A 24,159-nucleotide genomic window follows, 5' to 3' on the forward strand; every position below is an offset into this window, starting at 1 on the left:
CTTGCGAGTCCGCGCGGGTAGGTACCACCACCCTGCCTATTTCTGCCGTGAAGCAGTAATGCGTTTCGGTTTGAAGGGTGGGGAGGCCGTTGTAACTAACTATACTGAGACTTATATCTCAAGGTGGGTGGCATATTTAGGTTGTAGATGTCTATGGGCTCCAGTAACCACTTAACATCAGGTGGGCTGTGAGCTACCATCTAAGCAATAAAAAAAAATGGTAATAGTGTCTTTACCGTTCATCCTTTGCAATTATAAGCGAGGGTTCTTCTATAGGGTATGGCGCTGTACGGGTAATGTAAACTACAGAATGCGTGACATATTTTATTTTTATAATCAACATGATACAGATGTTATGGCTTTATTCAAATATTATTTTAATATAATAAAAATATTAACAAATTATCTTACACCAGTTGAAAATGTACATTCGTAGTAGATCTTACAATATCCTAGCGGCCGACGAGTCGATGTGACGACTCGCCGCAGATTATAACTTAGATAACGTTCATCGCTCATCTACCGACGACGGACGCGCCCTGCTTCGGGGACGCCGCTGCTACATTTTAAATCGACGCCTATACAAATTTATCGTCTAGTTCGTAAGCTTGACGAAATATAAATCGCAAATCTTTACACAAGCACCAGCCGACGGAACGTGGCGACCGTCGCACTATACACTATATTAATTTATTAAACACGAGGAAGCTTTGGATCGATACTTTCCCTACGGCATGCACGGTGACGGCGACACACGGTCTGCGGAGCCCCGGCTGCCGTGGGTTCGGACGACGCCCCGTCGAGGTTTTTTTCGCGTCGAGTCCAATGACCTACTCGCGAGAATGACGCAATCTTCGCGACGCGGGTGAAAGCTTTATGTACAGAGGTGGAGCGCGGCGTATCTGGGAACAAAGTTCAGAGCTTCGCCTCGCAAGGGCTAGAAAATATCCGGGCAGCCGGTCCAGTCCTGGCGGCGCTTGCAGTCCCAGTAGCGGTGGTTGTAGAGGTGGCGCAGCGTGTTCCCGGCGCCGGGCTGCGCGTCCCTCGTGAACCAGAGCGGGGGCGGGGCGGCGGGGGCGGACACCCCGCGCGCGGCCGCCGCCTCGGCCTCCGCCTCCAGCCGGCGCCGCGCCCCCCGCTGCTTCTCCTCGAGGCGCAGCTTCTCCGTGTTGGCCTCGTCCCAGCAGCCCTCCTCCATGAGGCGCTGGTCGGGGCGCAGCCGCGAGTCGGTGGGCGCGACGCCGGGCTCGGGCTCGTTGAGTTGCGCGGCGAGCACGGTGAAGTTGTACCACTTGTCGGAGTCGGGCGGGGCGGCCACGCGCTGCCACGCCGTCACGAACTTGCCGGTCTTGCAGACGGAGTTGTCGGCCGACGTGCTCGTGACGGGGGCCACCTCCACGCGGCTGTCCCAGTGACCTTGTAGCACGTACCTCGGCTGAAACATTACAAAAATAAAACTATATATATTTGTATAATGTATTATAATATAAAGTAAGTATATGGTGTGTGTGTGTATTCTATGTATCACTGTATGCACTAGATTTGTGTTCCTAATTCTTCTTTCCTTCTGTGGGCCTACTGGAAGAGATTTCAACATGAAATAAGTAGTGCCCTTGTACTCTGTATCCTTATTGTCGTGTTTCTTCTAACAGCTGTGTATACAAAATATATTAAACAAATAAATAAAAAGCATCGGAAATTATCTAAATTTTCTTTATACATTATCGTAAAGGCATAGAAAGTGAGTGAGAGAGAGACGTACCACGCCGTTGGGATCCTTGACAACGCCCGTCACTTTCCGTTGTGTATCTTTGCTGAAGTACCCGTAGGGCAGGTACTTGAGGTGCGCGACGTACCCGGTGGCCGGGCCGGCGTCGCCCACGATGTCCATATCGCCGTGGTTATCGACCCACAGCTTGCCCACAATGATGTTGTGGACGGTGGTGGTCACCTGTAAGATCCGTCCACACCGCGTACAGTTTCAATTACAAATTTCAAATGCAACACCACCACCAAGTCTATATCAAAAGGAAAATTTAAAAAACATATTTTTTATATCGACTTAGAAATATAATTACAAAATAGTATCATATAATATATGTACAAGGCTAACAATTCTAGTATGCAAATTCTACTGAATTCGTTCAGCTGACGTCAACGCCAGACAGACATTTGAACGCACTCAAACGTCACTGTCATAAAAATGTCATTAAAACGATGTATTAATCAATAGAACTAAACAGCGTATGGGTAGTTCTGTGTGCTTAGTGCGAGTTTTTTAACGTTCTCGATAGCGTAAAAGTTAGCTCATATTTAAAGTATGGAATGGGATCGTTTGCGTACGTTTGCCGCTAGGGGCGCTGTTCCAACTGCATACAAAATTGGGTTAATTTTTACGCTATCTAGAACGTTAAGAAACTCACACTAAGCACACTAGTCGCCACAGCGTGACGTTGTTTAGTAGAAACGCGCACACACACACACACACACACACACACAAGCAATACGGAGTTGTTCACAAACCTTACTCCACTGATATTTATTTCCCGTGGAGAGGAAGACGACCTCGGCGGCGCCGCAAGGTGTGACTGAAATGAACTGTCCCCGGAAGCAGGTGGAGAGGGAGCAGGAGTAGCAGCAGACCCACCCGTTAGCTCCCTCGCAGTGCAGCGCGCTCGTGGGCGGATGGTGCTCCACCTTTATCCACTTACCTTTGTCAACGTGATGTTTCATATTTTGATCTCTATTTGCTTTTTACGTCGATGCAAAATTTCTCATCGACTTTTTGTTAAAGTCGGTACAGTAGATTGGGGGGACTAAGGATAAATCTGGGATGTCACAATACGTTTGAATTGATAGATTTAACTCTGTCGAACAAAAAATGACTTTTATTTAGTGTTTAAGAATATTCAATAGTTTAATTTAGTCATCAAAGTTTTGTAACTCATTAAAGATATTAAAAAGTTAATTACCTAATGTTAGGTACCTACCTAATAAGTAAATATTGCCACCCCTATTGACCCCTTAAGCGACCCGATTCACCCAACGCCTAGGTGAATAGGGAAAGTGAGTTTTTGTAACTTTTTATGAGTATTCTTTAATAAAATATATCTTAAACTACCGGAACCATTATGATTTCCATTTTATTGCTATAACTTCAAAAAAAAAACGATAAAAATCAATGTCGAACTTAAAAAGTGTCCCGCCCGATTCCCCCCGTTTTACGGTAAATAAAGTAATAAATAGGAAGACTAATTTAATACTAAAAGGATAATTTTGGAATAATCCAAGATTTTCACGAATTTGTGGAAATAAACTTCATAATCGTTAACGAGTTACCTATCGATGAACATTGCCAACATATTGGTGTTGTTTAAAAAGTACCTAAACTGTTCTTATGTTAATTGTTTTTTTTTTACTACAACTAAATTGTCTGAAATTTTAAATTGTTCTTAGCTTCTAGAATACAAACCTTTTAGTTTTCGTGCCGTCTTTACTCATCGTTATCTCGACTATGAGAATAGTCACAGACATAATATAAATAGAAAACTTCACATAGAAAAAAAACACAGTTGCCATATTCAAAATAACGTTGCCTTATTATTACATCTGTGACTACTATGGTAAGTTCGATACGGATCACGGAGGAGAGAAGTACGGAGCACCATCTTAGTGTATTAAAAAGTGCCCGTTGATAGAGAGCCAAATAAACGCGACGCCATAGTAGCGCGTGGAAAGATCTCCATCCTCGAAGAGCCGAAGGTCACCAAGCGCCTGCTGACTACGTGCCAGGAAAGTTTCTTTGGGTACATAATGCAATCCCCATTGCCAGCCTGGGAAACTCATCATTCTCGGACAAATTGAGGGGAAGCGCGCTAGAGGAAGAGCTCCAGCTAGATGGGTGGACCAACTCAAGGAGGTGACTGGAGGCCAGATACAGGGAGCGGTACATATGGCGCAGAATCGGACCGAGTGGAGAAGATTGACATACAGTCACGATCCTCAGCATTGAGGGAACGACCAGAAAGAAGAAACACACTTCACACTGTTTAAAACTGCTATATTCATATCATTTCCACTTCCAACACTGGCGCTATCACGGTGAATCTTCCAACAATAACTTCCTGTTTACAGACGGACACTTTTTCAACTGGTCCCCTATTCAAGACGGTACTCCTTAGTTCTATCATCCTCCATGATACGGATGAATCGACTTATACATACCTATTTTTGTCGTGACTACAACACGCAGATCCTTAATGAGAATGTAGCAGCTTATAATTATATTTTTAATAGATTTATTTTAGTATTGCAACACTCACACATAGTTAAATAGATACACACACAGTCATGCAAAGGTTTAGTTTTATATTTTAGCTTATTTACAAATCTGAAGGGTTATTCTTGATGTGATTTTGGATGAAAGGGTCCTTTCTTTATTACGGCTGTTCAAAGTGACCTACACTGTAAAATGCGGTCATGGTAATTGAGTTTTATATTTTAGCTTATTTACAAATCTGAAGGGTTATTCTTGACGTGATTTTGGATGAAAGGGTCCTTTCTTTGTTGAGACTATTCAGTCCCAAAGTGACGTACACTGCGATCATTTTAATGGAGGAAACAAAAATCTTAATTTTGATTTTTATCTTTATCCCAGCGATCCCACGGCAATTACCGTAAAACTAAGTTCAATTGCGTCGATTTCATTTTGTCAAGCAGCATGCATCGTCCGAAGGCGGGGGTGGGGGGGTTTACCTTCCTCCAGGTGTACTTGTTTCCGTGCGCGAGGAACTTGGCGGAGGCGGCTCCGAGCGGTATGATCTGGAGGTACTTCCCCCGGAACTTGGTGGTCATGGTGAACTCCTGCCAGCACTGCCAGCCCGACGTGCCCTCGCAGAACTGCGCCACCATCGGCGGGTGATGCGATACCTACGTACCCCACCACATCTTTACATACACAACTTCCTATAAAACATTCTATATATTTTCCTTTTTATTGTCATAAATATTTTGATTTTGATCGAAGCCTGTTTCCTCTTGAAGCGTTGGTATCTCCTCTTTAACAAAACGTTCCTGACGTTGGATTTCTATTGTTCCACTGAATCAACAACCACTTCTCAGTTAACAAGAATTATAAATTACATTATTTGTGTGTTGAAAAAAATTATATCGACAGGTGGAATTTGGTTATTATAAGCGACATTTTTGCAATTTTACAGAAGAGCCATTTAACGTTTAAAATTTGAAAAAAATATCATAACAAAAAAAAATTCTGAAACTATTTGGATGGGGTAAGCTTAATTGAAGTTAAAAACCTTGAATTGTTGATGCTAATACCAAATAAAATGGACCTTTAATTACAAAGATAAATATCGGGTATTGAGCGAAATGTCACTTAAACCACCTTTCAACCTTCGATATGTAAACTTTCCTACACTTTTTTATAATTATTTATTTAAACATAAAAAAACATAACACCATGTAAAATAAAGTTTGGTTACATATCTAATGTTAATGAAATAAATACAAATAATGGTTTATGAATGGAGGTGATTTTTACAAAGAATTTATTTAAAAAAAGGCGGTATTCCAAAATCTCTCATATTAATTAGGCTCGGACAGTTTCTTTCACAAACGATATTAATGTAATTTTCTAACAACTAAATAAATTAATCGATTTCAACATAAAGTTTTAAATTAAGGAACTATATTAATGAAATAAATAAAAAAAAAACAAAATATGTTTAAAAAATTACATTACTTTAGAATTAAACCTAGATTTTATGTTTATGAAAATGTATGAGATGGGAAAGATGATAGAGAACATGAGTAAAGACGGAACTTTAATTAATAAAGAGAGGAAAAATGTTTTTTTTTTTTAGCCGACTGTCAGTTTAAAAAATATTTAATTTAAGAAAATCATTATGAATGTACTGATGACATCGGTAAGACGAACCGTGCGAAATAATAAAAATCTAATATCCTAGTTTCGTGCAAGAAGTCTATATAGGTAGGCACTTGGTAGGCAGCGGCTTGGTTCTGCCCCTGGCATTGCTGAAGTCCATGGGCGACGGTAACCACCCACCATCAGGTGGGCCATATGACCGTCTGCCTACAAGGGCAATAAAAATAAGTGTTCTTGTGAAAATTGCATCGTAGCAATGAAGGCTATGGCTTAGTTTCCGTACTTAATAGAGTCTACTTCATTCTTCCACTTTGTCAACTATTAATACCTCTTGAACAGCGAACCAGCTGTGCTATTATTGGAAGTTCGACCGAATTCCTCACAGTTTAAGGCTGTATTCACGTTGCCTTATCAGCTTCACAGAGTTAAACCGATATTCGCTTGTATCCGTTTATTTTGCGACTACAAAAATCAAGCACTCTATAGGTTCTGGTACAGAAGGTACTCATGGCAGGGACCTAGCCTCGTCGGTGTCCGTGGACAACAGTGACCCGTTCCCGTGCGGTGGAAGCTTATTGAAATCATATGCGAAGCACTGCTCTTGCTAGGGTCAGTGTTAGCAACTTCGCCAGGTTTGAGCCCCGTGAGCTCACCTACTCGTCCGGTAACGCTGACATAGCCTCTTAAAGCTATCAGCATAGGTAGGAAAAAATAAATAATTGATAATATCCTGAAAAGCACCCCACGCTTTTTTTACAATAAAATAATTTTTTCTTACACTACTTTTAATTCGAATTTATTTTCTATTTTTTAGTTGGATTTTCTATAAAAGCGTATTTTCTTAGTTTTTTTAAACTATTATTTATTTTTCATTTATTTTTAGTTAACTTTCATTTTTTCAATATTTTTTTAAAATATTGAATTGTCATCGGTCCTTAATAAGTATACCAAGTTTCGAGTTAATCCGACGTTTTAAAGGGGGTCAAAATCATGTTCAAAGATTCCGTTACACATACTAACATAACGTCTGAAGCTAATGAAAGCGTATTAAAAAGAGATGATAGAGAATAAAGAAGGTTTAGAAGATTGAACAAAGTGGGAATGAGTTGCTCGCTCCGGGCATTTCAATATTGCAATAAATGTTACGTTATAATACTCATTGTAAAAATGAATATTTAAAAATAATCCAAAAAAAAAAAAAAGACATGACTGCTGATTTTCTTGCCAGTTCTTCTCAGGACGGAGGCTAGTTTTTATGAATTAAAAAAAAAGACATGCCCGCTGAGTTTCTTGCCAGTTTTTCTCAGGATGGAGGCTAGTTTTTTTGACGTTCAACAAGTATGTACTTTCATTTATGTTGAAGAAATTTTTTTTGATTTGATTTTTTTATTGTACTTGCCTGTTCGGAGATGGCTCGCCAGCCGAGGTCGGCCATGCGGTCGCATTCGAACGTCTCGCCGAGCAGAGGATTGAACGGTTTGTTTGTCCTGAGAACGATCAACTTCCACATCAATACACCCATATTATTATTATCTTATATTATATTTTTAAATTACCAATTCTTGTATATAAATATAAATATACACAGGGTTACAGGTTAGGTCGACCTATTCCCGTTAAGAGCGTGTAGCTTACATCGTTTCTGACTGATTTGACTATGAAACACCCTACCCTAAATCTAACCGATTTAGAGATATTTCAATTTAATTGTTTTTTTGATTTTTTGAAATGGGTAAGTGTTGTTATTATTATTACATGATTCTTACTTGTAAAATAAGATGCTGTATGACTCCAATAACCAATATTGTACGTAAAATGAATAAACAAGTCGTTTTAGACGATTAAAACTTATAAAAACTAATAAAAAATTAGAAAGATTATTTTTCTTTCAAGGATATCTTAAAAAAATATTATGACGCCTGTTTGGCAGATGTGCTTAACAATATCTACGTTTCATCAGCTATCAAACGAGGTACAACAATCTAGGATTTAAATAAAACATCATAGAAAAAAATTGAACTGATATCTCAAGGTGGGTGGCGCATTTACGTTGTAGATGTCCATGAGCTCCAGTAACCACTTAAAAAAAGACGGAGAATTAGCATAGAGTAGGCATACGTACCGGCACGCGGTGGTCGCGTACGAGGAGACTGTGAAGGCGGCGACGTAGGCGAGTTGCTGCGCGGGGTCATCGAACTTGGCAGCCTGGTCCAGCACCGACGAGTACTCGTAGTCCTCCGTCAGCCGCTGCAGCATCGACAGCGGCTCGCTGAAGTTCACCGGGATAGGGATCTTCGACAGCTCCTTGCCTATAGTTTAAAAATATTATTTTTGATGGGTGGACGAGCTCACAGCCCACCCGGTATTAAGTGGTTACTGGAGCTCATACGACATCTACAACGCAAATGCGCCACCCACTTTGAGATATAAGTTTTAAGGTCTCAGTATAGTTACAACGGCTGCCCCAACCTTCAAACCGAAACGCATTACTGCTTCACGATAGAAATAGGCGGGGTAGTGGTACCTACCCGCGCGGACTCACAAGAGGTCCTACCACCAGTAATTACGCAAATTATAATTTTGCGGGTTTCATTTTTATTACACGATGTTATTCCTTCACCGTGGAAGTCAATCGTGAACATTTGTTGAGTATGTATTTCATTAGAAAAATTGATACCCGCCTGAGAATCGAACACCGGCGCATCGCTCAACACGAATGCACCGAACGTCTTATCCGTTAGGCCACGACGACTCCTCGCACTTTTGACGTACATTGTCGATTTTTCAACAAAAATGCAATTCAATTAGTAATTTTGCTCATCATGTTTTAAAAATGCATATGAATGAAACACACTGCTTAAACTTTAAGCCTTAAAGGCATATTTTCTCTGCTGATCAATCATGAAATCTTGCTGATCAAATAGTTATTTTGCGGACTGGATGTTTATTATGCAAACTCATGTTATTGCAAGCTGCCTATTTATGATTTAAATTTTGACCATTATCAAAATTATTTGCGGAACAAGGACTGCTGCCTGACTTTTTTTATTGCAAACAAAATCTATCTTTGTATGCCGACCATATTATTTCAATGCTGTTTTTTTGTGCCTCACCAAATTTTATAATTGCTGAACATTTAATTGCTTCTCCATATAAATTGTTCGCATTAAATTTAGTTGATTAGTTGTGGCAATACAATGTGCACCGGTCATCGTTCTCGTCGAACCCGTCGCTTGCGACGAAGGGCTCGACCAGTAAATTAACCCTCAGACACAGTCCACTGAGTTTCTCGCCGGATCTTCTCAGTGGGTCGCGTTTCCGATCCGGTGGTAGATTCTGCGAAGCCGGCTCTTGCTAGGGTTCGTGTTAGCAACGTCATCAGGTTTGAGCCCCGTGAGCTCACCTACTAGTTAAGGCGACGCTGATATAGCCTCTCAAGGCTATCAGTTTAGGTAAGAAAAAAAAAAATACAATGTGCAGCTCCTCACCTATACAGTTCTTCATGATAGACCAGAGACTGAGCGGGTAGTTGGGCTTGTCGGGCACGCGCGTGCGGCGCGGGCGCCCGTCCACGCAGCCCGCCGCCTGCGACACGTGCGGCTGCGGGCGACACGTGCCACATTCAATTTGTGTTTTATTGCTTAGATGGGTGGACGATCTCACAGCCCACCTGGCGTTAAGTAGTTACTGAAGCCCATAGACATCCACAACGTAAATGCGCCACCCACCTTGAGATATAAGTTCTATAGTCTCAGTATAGTTACAACGGCTGCCCCACCCTTCAAGCCGAAACGCATGACTGCTTCACGGCAGAAATAGGCAGAGCGGTCGTACCTACCCGTGCGGACTCACAAGACGTCCTACTACCAGTAATTAACGTAAGCTTAAACAATGAGTTTACATTTCGATATATATTTCAATGAGTTTTCATATCCAGATTCATACAGTTTAGCACCAATTTACATGTGAATCGAGTGACGCACTTTACCATAATACCAGTTTTTAGCAGTTAAAATCTGGTTATGTATAAAATAGTTTATCATCTATGTTGTGGCTAGACATTACTTCTATAGAATCTTCATGATATGCTAGAAAATAACACTAGTGCTTTTTTTTATTATTGCCCTTGTAGCAGACGAGCATACGGCCCACCTGATGGTGAGTGGTTACCGTCGCCCATGGACTTCAGCAATGCCAGGGGCAGAGCCGAACCGCTGCCTACCACTTAATACTCTCCACAAGCCTCGTTTGAAGAAGGACATGTCATAGCGCTCGGGAAACACCGTGGAGGGGAGTTCGTTCCATAGCCGGATGGTACGTGGCAAAAAAGACCTCTGGAAACGCACTGTGGATGACCGCAGTGGCTCCAGGTAGTATGAATGAACTCTACTCCGCTTTTAACGACCGGTAGCTTAGTCGGAACTTTGAATAAGCCGTTGTGTTTCCCCCCACCGGTAGATCGACCACAATTTCGGTGCCAAGTATTTTTTGATGTCCCACAATAAAATAGGTTACTTCACGAGAAGATTTCCATGTAATATGACTGTAACGTACCCAGACGACAATGTCGGTGTCTTTGGCCGGAAGCGACGGTGTGGTGCTTCCGTCGGCGCCTCCCATCGCGCTCTCCGCTCGCTCCTTATCCTCCACAAATATCACCTGCACATATAACATAGCGTATACTAATAGTGAAGCCCGATCACGCTCTGTGACTGTCCCTTAACGTGTGATTAAACCAATACTACAAGCATGCCTACCTGTCGTAATCTGATACTACTATGATAAAACCCACCACGAAATATGTCAACAAAACTGTTAAAAATTTTCAATTAGTCAACAAACAAAAACACGGGCATTATTTTAAATATTAAAAAAATTAAATCAATATCATTTAATGATAGAATTCGTTTTAAATCATCAACAACAAATAAACATATATAAATATACACCTCAACATATCTCACCTAACCTATGTAAGATTTTTGATTCCGGTACATAGATAGATACAGGTCAAAGCAATAAAGACGTGTTAAAAATCTAGGTCGCCACGCGTGTAGGTAGTTGAGTTTGACGAAGCATAAAACTAATGTTCACCAGAAGAATGCTTTTTAGGGCGTTTAATGGAATTTAATGATATGCCGATAGCGAATTGAGCCTACGTTACAAGTACAATATTAACAGCGAATAAGTTATCTGTGATTCATAAACTATTAATTAACGTGGTGGTTTTGCTGCTTCGTTTTTTTTATTGCTTAGATGGGTGGACGAGCTCGCAGCCCATCTGGTGTTAAGCGGTTACTGGAGCCCATAGACATCTACAACGTAGACGCGCCACCCACCTTGAGATACAAGTTCTAAAGTCTCAGTATAGTTACAACGGCTGCCCCACCCTTCAAACCGAAACGCTTCACGGCAGAAATAGGCAGGGCGGTGGTACCTACCCGTGCGGATTCACAAGTGTTCCTACCACCAGTAATCGTTTGATGAATAAACGTGAGCAAGACACTGAAGTAGGAAACCTATGGAAATGAAACGTCAACAAAAAAATCGTGCCACTGTGACGTCATCTGGCCAGAAAACATGGCGGCTTTAGTGCTGCCCAGAAGATTTTAATGTTAGTAGGTTTTATCGATAAACGTTCTTGGCTTATTTTATTTTAAATATTGTTGAGTATTAATGTATTTGTAGAATTTATACTTTAATAGGAAGTAAGTATATTGTTATGTGCAAAGATGATGTGATTTAGATATTATGTGAAATCTAAGACGAGTTCGTGCTTCAAATTTTCCAAGTAAACGATATGACGATTTTTTAAATTTGCTACACTGATTTTATAAAGTTGTCGTTTGCCGCAAAACATAAAAATATGGCATAGTACAGTGCCATCAGCCCATTTCTAGCATGCTGAATGTTATCGTATTTTGAGTACGTGTTTTTCTTAGACTATTACAATCTATATTAATTGTTTTGCTGACCTAAAGTCCGTAACACACTACCGCAGCGCACCTCAAGGAAGGTGCACCGCACTACCGCACCGCACGCAAATTTTAAACTTATCAAGAGACCGCCTGATAAAAAAAAACATCTACAGAACATTTATTCGTTAATGAAATTACAAACGTCATTCCTTGTGACTTCCTCTCTAAAATCACTTAATTAATAAATATTTAACGAATTTACAATAGTGTTTTACTCACTGCGGAATAAAACTATTTTATTTAAATAGTTCCGAAGAGATTTTGTCGGTAGCCTTTTTCCCGAAATATCTAAACAGAATGTCTAAATATGTTTTGATGACATATTTTAAAGAGGTATTTATGATTAGTGTCATGATGAATAGATTCCGACCGAAAAACGGTGTCCGATATTTCGGATTCAAATATATTCAGTGTATAATTTATGTTTCGGATGAGGGCTCCATAATGAATTTAAATATATATAGCTAATAGTTTTGGGGCATCGACTTTCTTGAGATCCTATAAAATATGTTTTAATTATTATTTTTGTATGTTTTAAGCATGATAAAATTATATATTTTATATAAGCAATCATATTAAATCGATATCAAAGTCATTAAATAATGTACAACCCAAAACAGACGGCCGAACTGACGTGACAATGACATTTGGCGCGCTAAACATGGCGGATTTTCGGCCTCATTAGACGGAGACGGAGACATTTACGTATATTCATGTTTCATTTTATGTACGCACTGAAATACTGTTATATTGTTTTCCTGCGAGTTAAAGTGCTGAGTAAGAACGAGATAGATATATGTTTATGTGTGTGCCTTCAAAATGGGTGCTATTTATATAAGCAATTGTACGTATAGAACAATATGTCGTGTCCCTACTATATAGGTCTATGGAGCAAGAGAGCTTTATGCATTATTTAAGTGAATTGTGCTTTCATAAATTAAATAAAAGAAAAACGCTTTAATGTACAACAAATATATCGAGGGGAGAAAAGCTATTTGATTTTATGCGACATTTCGCTTATTACTTTAAACTTAACTTAATAATTAATTAAATCATATTAATTATTAATACTTTGGTTTAAGTTTTACTAATTAAAGATCTGTTTTATTTGGGATTAGTATCAACAAATTAAATGTTTTTAATTGAACTTCAATTAAATTTACCTCATTCAAATAGGCGAAAAAGTTTTTTGTTATATTTTTTTTCCAAATTTTAAACTTTAAATGGCTCTCCTGTAAAGTCGCAAAAATGTCGCTTATACCAAATAGCCTCTCAAGCCTCGATACAACATCCCTCGGGAATCGTTCTTTTTGTCTACATGAAACCCTATGAGCCTGGTACTCATGTCCTTTTTTTGTACCCTTGATAACGTCAGCACAATGACGTTTGTGTACAAAATCATCGTCATCGATTGTTTAGTTACGACGTATTATCAAACAAACACACTTTTGAATTATCTGTATAGACACATAGGCCGTTTTCCAATTACAGCACAAGAGCGCATTATGCGGCGTAATGCTCAACTAAGCTTCAGCATAATTCGGCATTGTGCGTCACTGAGTCGCATTATGCTTTGTAATTGGAAAACTACCATTAAGTAATGGTTCATTAAAGAGCATAATGCGACTCAGGGACGCACAATGCCGAATTATGCTGAAGCTTAGTTGAGCATTGTGCCGCATAATGCGCTTTTATGCTGTAATTGGAAAACGGCCATAGATTGCGGTCAAATTCAATCCAATTGTTATCCATTATCGTAAAGTTAAAACACGTGCTTTTGTCAAAATTTAGATTTTGCGATACTCTTATCTGGGTCATTTCTTTAATCAAATATTTTCCACAAACTTAATCTTTGCTTCAAACTGATGTAATCCTTGTTAATTTAAAGATGCTCTGTTTCCTTGAACCATATGGGCAAGTCAAATGCAAAGAATAAGGCACACTAGATAAAACATTACACACAAAACCAAATAGTTGTGATAAGGCCGCCGCATTACTCCATGGATATCAAAATGCCACCGCAAAAACTTTTTCATTATATGTCAACGGCAATATTCTACCTTAATGTTCTGCTCTTACTCTCCCAACTCCCTCTAAATGGGATACACATGGCTCAGAACCAGTTGCTCGGTCTTGCCTGTTTATAACATGACTCTATCATATGTTCCAGATTGTAGTAGGATAACCGTTAGATAATAACACAATTCAGTTGAGAATAAAAACCATAAATTTACTTAACTACTAATAAATCTACATGTTAGATAATTTAATTGCCTAGGAAGGAATCAGTACATGGTTATAAGGTATCTAAGCTATTATTCCTTAATTTATTTTTATTGCATTTCAAGGAATATATCACATAACTTTTATGATTTTTATTTACTAATAACTATTATTATGATCCATTCAATACTGAATATTGTTACCAACCAGCTATGTAACAAGTTTGATTTATTGATTACCTATTTATGTAAATTCAAAGAGGTCGCAATCGGTGAAAGTTCTGAATTATATTCAGACAACTAACCTGTTGTGTTTCTGTCACTGTTTCACCTTCTGATTCATCCGAACTTTCACCGTCCTTCACTTTGTTTTTTCTATTAACCTGTAAACAATACAAGAGTGACATCACCACTAAACGAATAACAGTCATTATTACAATGGTTAATTTATTGTAATTTTAAGTATATCTTTCATAATCTTATTAAAAGTGTAAACTATCTTTAAACTACAACGGTTATTATAAAAATTTGCCACGGCAAGATTAAACACAAGATTTACACATCATTTTATCGGCTAGTACTCTAGGATCTACTAACAACTTAGTTTACATTTACCATTACAAATGTGTCAATGTCAATGTTCAGTTTCGGATGGTGCAACAACACTATTCTAAGTTTCAATTTGACCTTGCTAGCTGCGATGAATAATTTTATGTTTAATGTTTTTCTGAAGGTCACGATGAACTCACGTAATTAGGATGCAACATGCTAGCGATTTTAAAAGTTTTATTATGGAATACACATTTCATGAATACAGATTCGATCACTTAAAATACACTCCAAAATAGCATGACAGATACTAAATATCGAATTACTAATTTTCACAAAAAAAAAGTTACAATTATATTTATTATATAAATGAAAAAAGGAATGTTTTGTTAAGGTTGTCATCATTGGTATTCAGTCAAGGCCGTCTCTTGTTTATTGTTGAGTATGGTCATCGTTGTTGCTTGAAATTCGTATATGTATATGAAATTCAAAATACAGAAATTGGAGGTTTGTGAAGAAAAGTTTATATAAGCCACTGTAATGTACTTGTTATTGAAGAAGTTTACTTGCAGTGAAATGTTTGTTGAAAAAAAATGAATTATTATTAATCATTTCAACCATTACTTATACAAGTCTGTCTATTTATGTTGTGAAGCAGTAATGCGTTTGAAGGATGGTACAGCTATTGTACTGTAAAACTGAGACTCATGTCTCAAGTTGGGAGACAGCATTTAGGTTGCTGATGTCTATGGGCTCCGGTGACGACATAGCACCAGCAGTGCTGTGAACTGGAAGAGTTCCCACCTAGAGGACACACCTAACCAAGTCGAACATAGTGGCACTTAGCATGTCATGTGTCATTAAATAATATAGTAGTATGGAAGAAAGGACATCACTTGATACGTAGATCTTACTTAAAACACTGCTACTCACTGGTACTTTAATTACAAATGAAGTCTTATCATCCATGTTGGTTGAGATGCCCTCCTCCACTGCGTCAAAGAATTCATGGTCTTCATCCTCAGTTTCGTTTCCTTGAGTTGTCCCGTTACCACCTATAAAAGAAAAGTAATGTCAGATTTAAAAATTTGTTGTTGTATTCTTAAGATTTAAGAATCTCAACATGTGGCAGGTTTATTTTAAAGCCATTATTACTTTAAAGCTATAATGCAAGGAATCCACTTCCAAACATAGGCCTTCCCTAGATTTATATAGTTAAATTTTGAGTTTATAAAAAAAATACATATCGTGCAGATTTATGGCAAAATTTAATTTTTTCTACATTCTTTATTTTAAACAACAATTACTTTTATTGGAACTCAATTATTTCAAATACCTTTAATAATATACTATAATAATGCCACATTCTAATTTGTGAATACTAAAATACATATTGCTATTTTCCTTTATTTCACACATATAGCACATATTTAATCAAATAATGAATGATGAATGAATAATGAACACAAATAATTAAAATTAATTCCTTGCTTTTCAAAGTCTCCATGTGGTAACTACTTACTCATACTAATACATTTTTAAATTGATTTTATACCGATAATTAATATTACATTGCTCAACAAGAAATCTACATATGAAATCATTGTATGATGAACAGAACCCGATCCAAAAATGTATTCCCAGGAAACAAATTAAAATTGTATGGAACCAAATATATTCTAAAACTAGTGTAACTGTTCTACGAGTAACCAAGAAAAGAATATTAAATAAATAATGATCACTTTGTTGGCTCTGCAGCGGAAAGAGCATATTCAATATGTAATTAAAGCACCATTGCAAAGTACTGCTCATCTCTTGCATAACCACCTCTTTAAAACCTAAAACATGTAAATTGTGATTTATTTCAAGCAGTGTACTAATGATGTTCTTCTTGTATACATATCAGGAATAAAAAAAACATGAATTACTCTGGCATTTATGTACTGCAGAGTTATCAGATTGTATGTGACGTGCAACTCATCATGTGCTTTGATGCATTTATTTGTGGACTCTAGAATTAGACTAGAATTTGCATTTATTGTTGAAGTAGAATTTTTATTTATCAAACTACGCTTTGATTAATGCTTGTTTTGAATGCAATTCACTATTCTGTGTTTATAATATTCAAAAGAGAATCGTGTTTTCAAAGCAATCCATCATCAAGCATTTGTGACGATTCAATTTCGTTATAGTTTCGACTTACCGCCCATAACCGCCAAATATTCACAGCCTAACCTCAAGCCGACAAGATTTTTTTAAGCACGAATACACACACATAACAAGGCAAATATTATACATAGGAAAATATACGATTCTTAATATTTTACCACTTGTAGATGGAAAATGAACGCCACGTTGTAGTTTCGTTTCTCATTCAAAAACAGCAGACGATAATTTGCTAAACGTGTACGTAGCACTACCAATTATCTATTGAAATACATTGCGAAGGAAAACAACCTTGAATTCGCCAAAAAAAAACTGTCTACTATAAATGACAAATTGGCCGTTTTGCTTCAACGTTTACGTACCGATGTCAGTTTTTTTTATCACTTAACACATATTTAGTACACTATTTTTGTACGCATAATTATTTAACAATTCGTGGGAAACTCTCCAAAATTGTAATTTTATAGTCAAACGAAAATATTTTTCGATTTTTCTTCCGTCACTTGATAGTGCGTTCCATACCACGTAGAATTTTGTAAATTTATTAATCGACTTATTGTGACAGCTGACAGCTGACAGATCAATTCATTATTGCCACACATTTGCCTCCAAGGTAGGTAGGTAGATATTTCGCTTTTGAATTGATGCTTTTGCCTGACAAAACTATATCTATTTATACATCTATGAAAGCGATTTTTTCAACATAATTTTTACCAACTTAAAACACAGGATTAATTTGAAAATTTTGACGTGTGTTAAGGTCTTATCTTAGACATTTGCAATAACCAAAATAAAATTTTTAGACAAATTTATAGTTTAATAATTTAGTTTTTATTGTAATTGATGTAGAGGATCACATGGCCCAACTTATAGGCAGTTGTTACCGTAATTCATGGACTTACTAAAACTATTTTCACTTATTTATTACCAGTATTAAGATTTAATGTCATGTATTTATTTTAAATGTAGCGAATAAGCTCATTTTTATATTCAGCTTTAATAAACCTTCTTTCATATTTATTTGGTGGTTCACGAGTTCAAATCTAACACGCGTTAAATGGTTACTAAAATTCGTAGAGATCAGAAAGTGAATATTGCTACCGGTTTTGAGGTAAGAGGTAGAATTATTTATAGTACTGTATTATTAAAACTATCCTTCAATCCGAATATACAAATGTGCACTCTTGTGTGACACACACACACACACACTCAACTATGATATTGTTGTGAAATTAAATTGTGTATTTTACTCTAATCTATATATCAAGAAGCGTGTGCCAATTTTCAGTACGCATCGGCTTGGCTGTACCTGTAGCAGTATCTATGGACGGTGAACAGTACTTACCATTAGTTAAGAGAAATGACACTGCTATTGAAGTCAGTAGAAAACTTTTGAGTGAATAAAACGAAAAAATTAGATTTTTAAGAAAACAAAAGTTATTACCTTTTTTTAAATGGCATATTTTAAGAACTTAGCCCAATGTTAGCATAATCTTTACAGTTACTGTCCTGGTCCGGTTCTTAGGTGAAAAGGGTTGCATTAGCCGCTCCAATAAAGAAACGAATCTAAAATGGCGGCGGCGATCATACGTGCTCACTCTAAGCTATTGCTGTCTTTAGTCGCACACGACGCGTACTGCATGCAAAAAAATATCAGTTCTGACTTTGTTCTCAGACGCGCTCTGTTTTCTCTCAAATTCTGTTGTTATTTGTTGCATTTGTTCGTTATTTCGTGGTTATTTTGTTATTTATTTTACACCTCCCCCTCTGCCAGGGCACAAAAGTAAAGTACATTCTCATTTGTTTTAAGCTATTGCATAGATTTTATCTCGGGCCTTGAGCGCGGCGACCGAATCATGAAATTCCGTAACGAAAAATACCTTACACCCCTCACTCCGCCTACCATGTAGCTCGCGTTCAACACATTCACACGTTGCGCTTGTGTAGTGTTTGTGAATAAGCGCGTGGCGTGACGTCACACTGCATGCGCATCATGAAAAGTCTGCCCATCTCTCTCGCGCGGTCTAGCTTATGAGTGTGAAGGAGACAGTTAAGATTTGCTTTTATTAATGTTTAATATAGCGTGGTCTTGTTTTATTATTGTTTTAATATGAAATTATCATTGTCTAATTATAATTGCAAGAGTTGATAAAAAATGCTGTGCCATTAGCTTTACCGTGGTAGTTCCCTAGTGCCACACCTTTTTTTATTTTATTTTTTCCAATAAACAACTTTTTCTTTCTATCTTTCTTTTTATTTGTTGACCCTACCATCTGTCAGTGCAGGTACATAGACGCCATTTTCGATTCGTTTCTTTATTGGCGCGGCTTATACAAAGTTTCAGTGCTATGTGTCAGCAAATAGATAAAATTTAATAATAGATAAAAGCTTAAGTCACTAAAAATTTAAAAAATATATATACGTGAATCCCCTATACAAAAACATTCAGACCATCGGTCCACTGAGGACAAACATGTGTTTAGATTTTTTTTCTTATAAGTAACAACACAATGTTTAACGGCCGTCTGGTGTAGTGGTAAGTGACATGGTCACTACACAAGGGGGTCGCGGGTTCGAATCCCGCCAAGGGAAGATATTTGTATGATAAATATAAATGTCTTTTCCAGGGTTATGGATGTCTATTAAATATATGTATGTGTATAATAAAAATCTTACATTTATATCCGTTATCTGGTACCTGTAACACAAGTTCTTTACAAACTTATCACGGGACCAGTTAACGTGGCGTGATTTTTTTTGTAAATATTAAAAAAAAAAAAATGTAAATAGACCCACTTCGATAGAACGGCACGACACGAAAACCCTCTCATCGTGGCCGCCAGTAACTACATTCCCGATCCTCCCATCCGGGCAGAATGGAAAGCAGTCGATGTCGCGTCGCCCCAAGCACGTCATTTCGGATCCTCCCGATCCACTAACGGTGCTTTTAGGTACTTCAAGCACCGGTCATCGTTCTCGTCGAACCCGTCGCTTGCGACGAAGGACTCAACGAGTAAATTAACCCTCAGACACAGCCCACTGAGTTTCTCGCTGGATCTTCTCAGTGGGTCGCGATTCCGATTCGGTGGTGGATTTTGCGAAGCACGGCTCTTGCTAGGGTTCGTTAGCAACGTCGCCAGGTTTGAGCCCCGTGAGCTCACCTACTAATTAAGGCTACGCTGATATGGCATCCCAAGGCTCTCAGCTTAGGGATAAAAAAAAAAAAGTAAATGGACAAAGATAAAACAATAAGGTATGTACAACTTTCTCCTCTATTTGTCAAATGATTTTCTTTTTTTGTTCAGTAGACATTGAAGACTTTGATAAAACAAAAAAATGATATATTGCATAAATTGAATCCTTGTTAACAGTGTTTGTTGATAACTAGAAAAACTAGTATATACAGATACGTAGTCTTATACTATCAACTACGTATTTATCAGAATACAAATTTCCCAGATTTTATTTCATTATATAGGAAAAGAATACATTACAACATATTTGCATATGAAATCTTTTATATTCATTTTTAATTATTATTCAAATGGTTATATTGCATTAAAATTGAAATATTTTACATTAAAAGTATCCAGTGAATAGTATTCTTTAAAGATGATAATTCTTAATATACCAAGGTTAGAAACTGTGTTTCTAAATATTGAGAAGTGGCTTACCTGTGTGCGGGGTGGAGCGTGCCGTGACCGTCTTTTCGAGCGTATCATGTTGTCTAGCGAGTTGTTCAACCACCTCCTGTAGACGGAGCTTCTGTTCTCGCTCGTGTTGCAAAGCTCGCGAAAGTCGTGCGCTTGATCCGGCTGCTGCGCTCATAAACTCAGAACAAGCCTAGGGGTAAAACAATCATAATTGTAAAATAATCTTTGTCATTACCATGACTTAAAGGATAAAGAGCTGGGTTTAAGCATATGAAGTTATGCAAATATCCCGTACTACACATGCCACAGACTATACAGAATATGCATCCCATAGATAGATATCTATTTACTGTAATGAAATCAGTTCTTAACACATGTTCATAAACAATTTCCACAATGAGGGAATACCGTTGGGTATTAAAAATCAAATTCGTATGAATTATAATATTTATAATTATTGGCGGAAGCGTGATGTGAGAGCTTGCACGGGTAGGTATTGCGCACCTTGCCCGGTTTGCCTCTAAGTAGTAATGAGTTACGTCTTGAATGACGAGATAGCAGTTATACTCTACATTTCAACATCTTGTCTCAAGACAGGTGACGGTATTCACATTTTGTGAACTATGAACTCATTTACTAGTATGTATAAAAAAGTAATTAATGGGCAGCCATTAATTTCTATTAAAAATATTATCTAAGTATTTTGGTTTATTTTTTGTGTAAATAATACTTTTTTATGATTCTATGTAAAATATTATAGGCATTCGATTAGAGTTGAGGTCCATGGCACAGAAGAATCTTAGGGCTGTCCGTCTGAGTTAGATTTTGATAATTCATTTCTAATAAATTCCAAAATTTTAATATAGCAGAAGAAATTATTACATTCATCATTGCATTGCAGGATATTCTAAAGAGTGTCGCTCGTTCAGAAACTTGCTTCGTTGTATCCGAAGGTGGTATTTCCAAGTCAACAAGTGATCTCTGTAGTGCTGTTCCATGTCTTGCTACTAATTCTGAACAGGTACGCAGGTCATGAAATCTTGCTGCCAGTTCTCTTGCAATGCCGCCAGTGTCTTCTCCTTCACCTTCACCAGCCCCACCAATTACTACTGCTCCAGATGCCACCTGGTCTTCATCATCGTCTGATTCTTGAGCTCGACTATGAATGAATGAGTTAGGAATATCAACATATTATATATTAAAATAAATTGACAGATGAATCTGGTCAATCTGGTTTCTAAAACAGGTTAAAGTAATATATGTGTAATGAATGATTGAATGTCAATCTGTCATATGACAATAATTGATAGTTGTTTAAATAATTTTTCGGTTAATGGACGTTGTGAAATGTGTGTTAAAGAATTATTGAAGAAAGGGCATTAAATGTTTTTTCTTGTTGTTTAGAAGAAACGCAATTTCGTCTTTTCTTATTTAAATACCGTAATTACCATTATAAAACAACATTTTTGCTAATATATTGAGAAAATGGAGAAATTAAGATTTGATTTTACAATGAAATCAATGGCGGATGGAAAAATAAACGTCATATGCATAACTTCCATTGCTACACCAAGTGGACAAGTTTTTGGAATTCCAGTCGAATATCAACCCGTAAATCTTCATAAGGTGATCACAACTACTCCTAACTACACCAGAGTAAAAAACTCTTTAGTAAAAAGGCATCAAATGAGGAAAATATGGATAACTGTGACGGAGGAAATTTCAAAAACATATTTGGATGAAGAACAAAATTTGCAATTCAATGATTGTTATTTGGAAGAGATTTCAGAACAACCTGTTAGTTACGAATCGACATCTAGTGATTCTAATCACATGCTTGAAAAACTGTTAGAAAAACTACAAGAACAAAAACAGCAGAAATCAGAAAAACAAAATTTAGGGAAAATTGCAAAGGATTTTATTATAGAAAAATTCAACGGTCGTAATTTAAATGCATTACAATGGATCAAAGATTTTAATAAAGAATGTGAACGTTTTCAAATAAACGAGGATAAACAAAAAATTGAAATTTTGAAGAACTTCTTAGAAAATGCTAGTGTAGATTGATACAGTTGTATGCTGATGAAGCTTACAGTACAATCAGAATGGAGCAAATGGGAGAAAATTTTTTGTGAGACATTTGCGAACAAAGGATGGTCCTCCACTAGATATGCTCTTGCCTTTAAATATCAATCGGGATCCTTACTTGAGTATGCTTTAAAGAAGGAGAAATTATTGTTGGAAGTCAGGAAGACAGTGGATACCGGAACAACTATTGATCTCATAGCATTTGGTTTACCCAATTATGTGGCGGACAAGATTGACAAAGAAACATTACAAAGAACGGAAGACCTTTACAATGAGATAAGAAAATTGGAACATCTGGTGATGAAAAATAAATATGAAAAAAGGAACAGCTCATATAATTTAGATAATAAAGGGAAAAAGATTGACGAAAAGAAACCATGCCCAATCTGTTTAAATGAGAAAAAAGGGAAACGGTTCCACCCAGAGGACAGCTGTTGGTTCAAAGAAAAAAATAAAAAAGCTGTGGTAAAAACAGTAAATAATTCAGAATTGGAAATAGAACTGAATGAGAAAAATCCAAAAAACTAGAAATACCACCATTAATAAAAATAAGTTTACAAATAAATGACACTTTGAAGGTTTCTGGAATCTATGACTCTGGATTTAATGTTTCTTTAATTAATGCAAGATTATTGAAAATACAAGAGAAACAGAAGACAAATGATATGCAAGTTGTAAACTTAAAAACTATTAATGGTGAGAAAAAAACGAAAGGTATGGTAACGCTAAAAATAAAAATCTACAATATTGAAAGAAATATGGATATTTTTGTGGTGGATAATGAAAATTTTAACTATGACTTCTTAATTGGTTTGGATTGTATAAAAAAATTCAAATTAATACAAAATGAAGAACTTAACATCATACAATATCCCGAAAAGAAAAGCATAATCTCAAATGAACATTTTTCTAATGAGAATAATGTAACAAATGTCGGAATTCCTGATGTACTAGGTGACAAAAATAAAAAACAAAAATTTAAAGAGAGAATAGAAGAGAAAGAGAAGATAGAGATGGAACTATACTCTGAGATAGTAAAAAAGGGTACTACTATAAATACCAACAAATTGTGTGAAATTAATTTCAATGAACATGTAAACATTGATGAATTTCAAATGTCTGTAAATCATCTAGATTTATATCAGCAATCAAAAATTGAGAAGTTAGTAGATAAATACAAATCTGTTTTTGCTAAGGACAAATATGATGTTGGCTCTGTGCAGGATTATGAAGCCCATATAGACTTGATGGTAGATAAATACTGTTATAAGCGTCCGTACAGATGCACAATTGAAGACAGAACAGAAATTGAAAGTCAAATATCGAAGCTACTACAGAAAAATTTGATAGAGGAATCTTACAGCCCGTTTGCTGCTCCTGTAACTCTAGCATATAAGAAAGAAGATGATAAAAAAACAAGATTATGCATAGATTTCAGAGATTTAAACAAAATAGTAGTTCCACAATCACAACCTTTCCCACTTATAGAGGACTTAATGACCAAAACAGTAAACTGTAAGTATTATTCTACATTAGACATAAACTCAGCATTTTGGTCGATCCCATTGAAAATTCAAGATAGACATAAGACTGCTTTT

The 24,159-nt window shown here is 36.9% G+C and overlaps 1 protein-coding gene across 2 annotated transcripts in view; it reads right to left on the reverse strand.

Moving 5' to 3' along the window:
* Positions 1 to 311: 311 nt before the first annotated feature.
* Positions 312 to 24,159, reverse strand: part of Osbp (oxysterol binding protein) — a 29,397-nt gene continuing 5,549 nt past the window's right edge. The window contains exons 3-13 of one of the 2 annotated variants that reach the window (XM_089734035.1): positions 21,356 to 21,632; positions 20,495 to 20,663; positions 15,588 to 15,709; positions 14,411 to 14,488; positions 10,460 to 10,564; positions 9,394 to 9,505; positions 8,028 to 8,214; positions 7,305 to 7,392; positions 2,524 to 2,697; positions 1,763 to 1,951; positions 312 to 1,435 (exon numbers count right to left, since the gene is read on the reverse strand). In XM_089734035.1, coding sequence (XP_089590161.1) covers positions 938 to 1,435; positions 1,763 to 1,951; positions 2,524 to 2,697; positions 7,305 to 7,392; positions 8,028 to 8,214; positions 9,394 to 9,505; positions 10,460 to 10,564; positions 14,411 to 14,488; positions 15,588 to 15,709; positions 20,495 to 20,663; positions 21,356 to 21,632 — 1,999 coding nt within the window. In that variant the 3' untranslated portion in view covers positions 312 to 937. Of the gene's footprint in view, positions 1,436 to 1,762; positions 1,952 to 2,523; positions 2,698 to 4,755; positions 4,930 to 7,304; positions 7,393 to 8,027; positions 8,215 to 9,393; positions 9,506 to 10,459; positions 10,565 to 14,410; positions 14,489 to 15,587; positions 15,710 to 20,494; positions 20,664 to 21,355; positions 21,633 to 24,159 lie in introns of both variants that reach the window. The other variant, XM_028180781.2, reaches the window with a different exon arrangement.

The sequence above is a fragment of the Bombyx mandarina genome, chromosome 16 (assembly GCF_030267445.1).
Source record: "Bombyx mandarina strain Sakado chromosome 16, ASM3026744v2".
Lineage (NCBI taxonomy): Eukaryota > Metazoa > Arthropoda > Insecta > Lepidoptera > Bombycidae > Bombyx > Bombyx mandarina.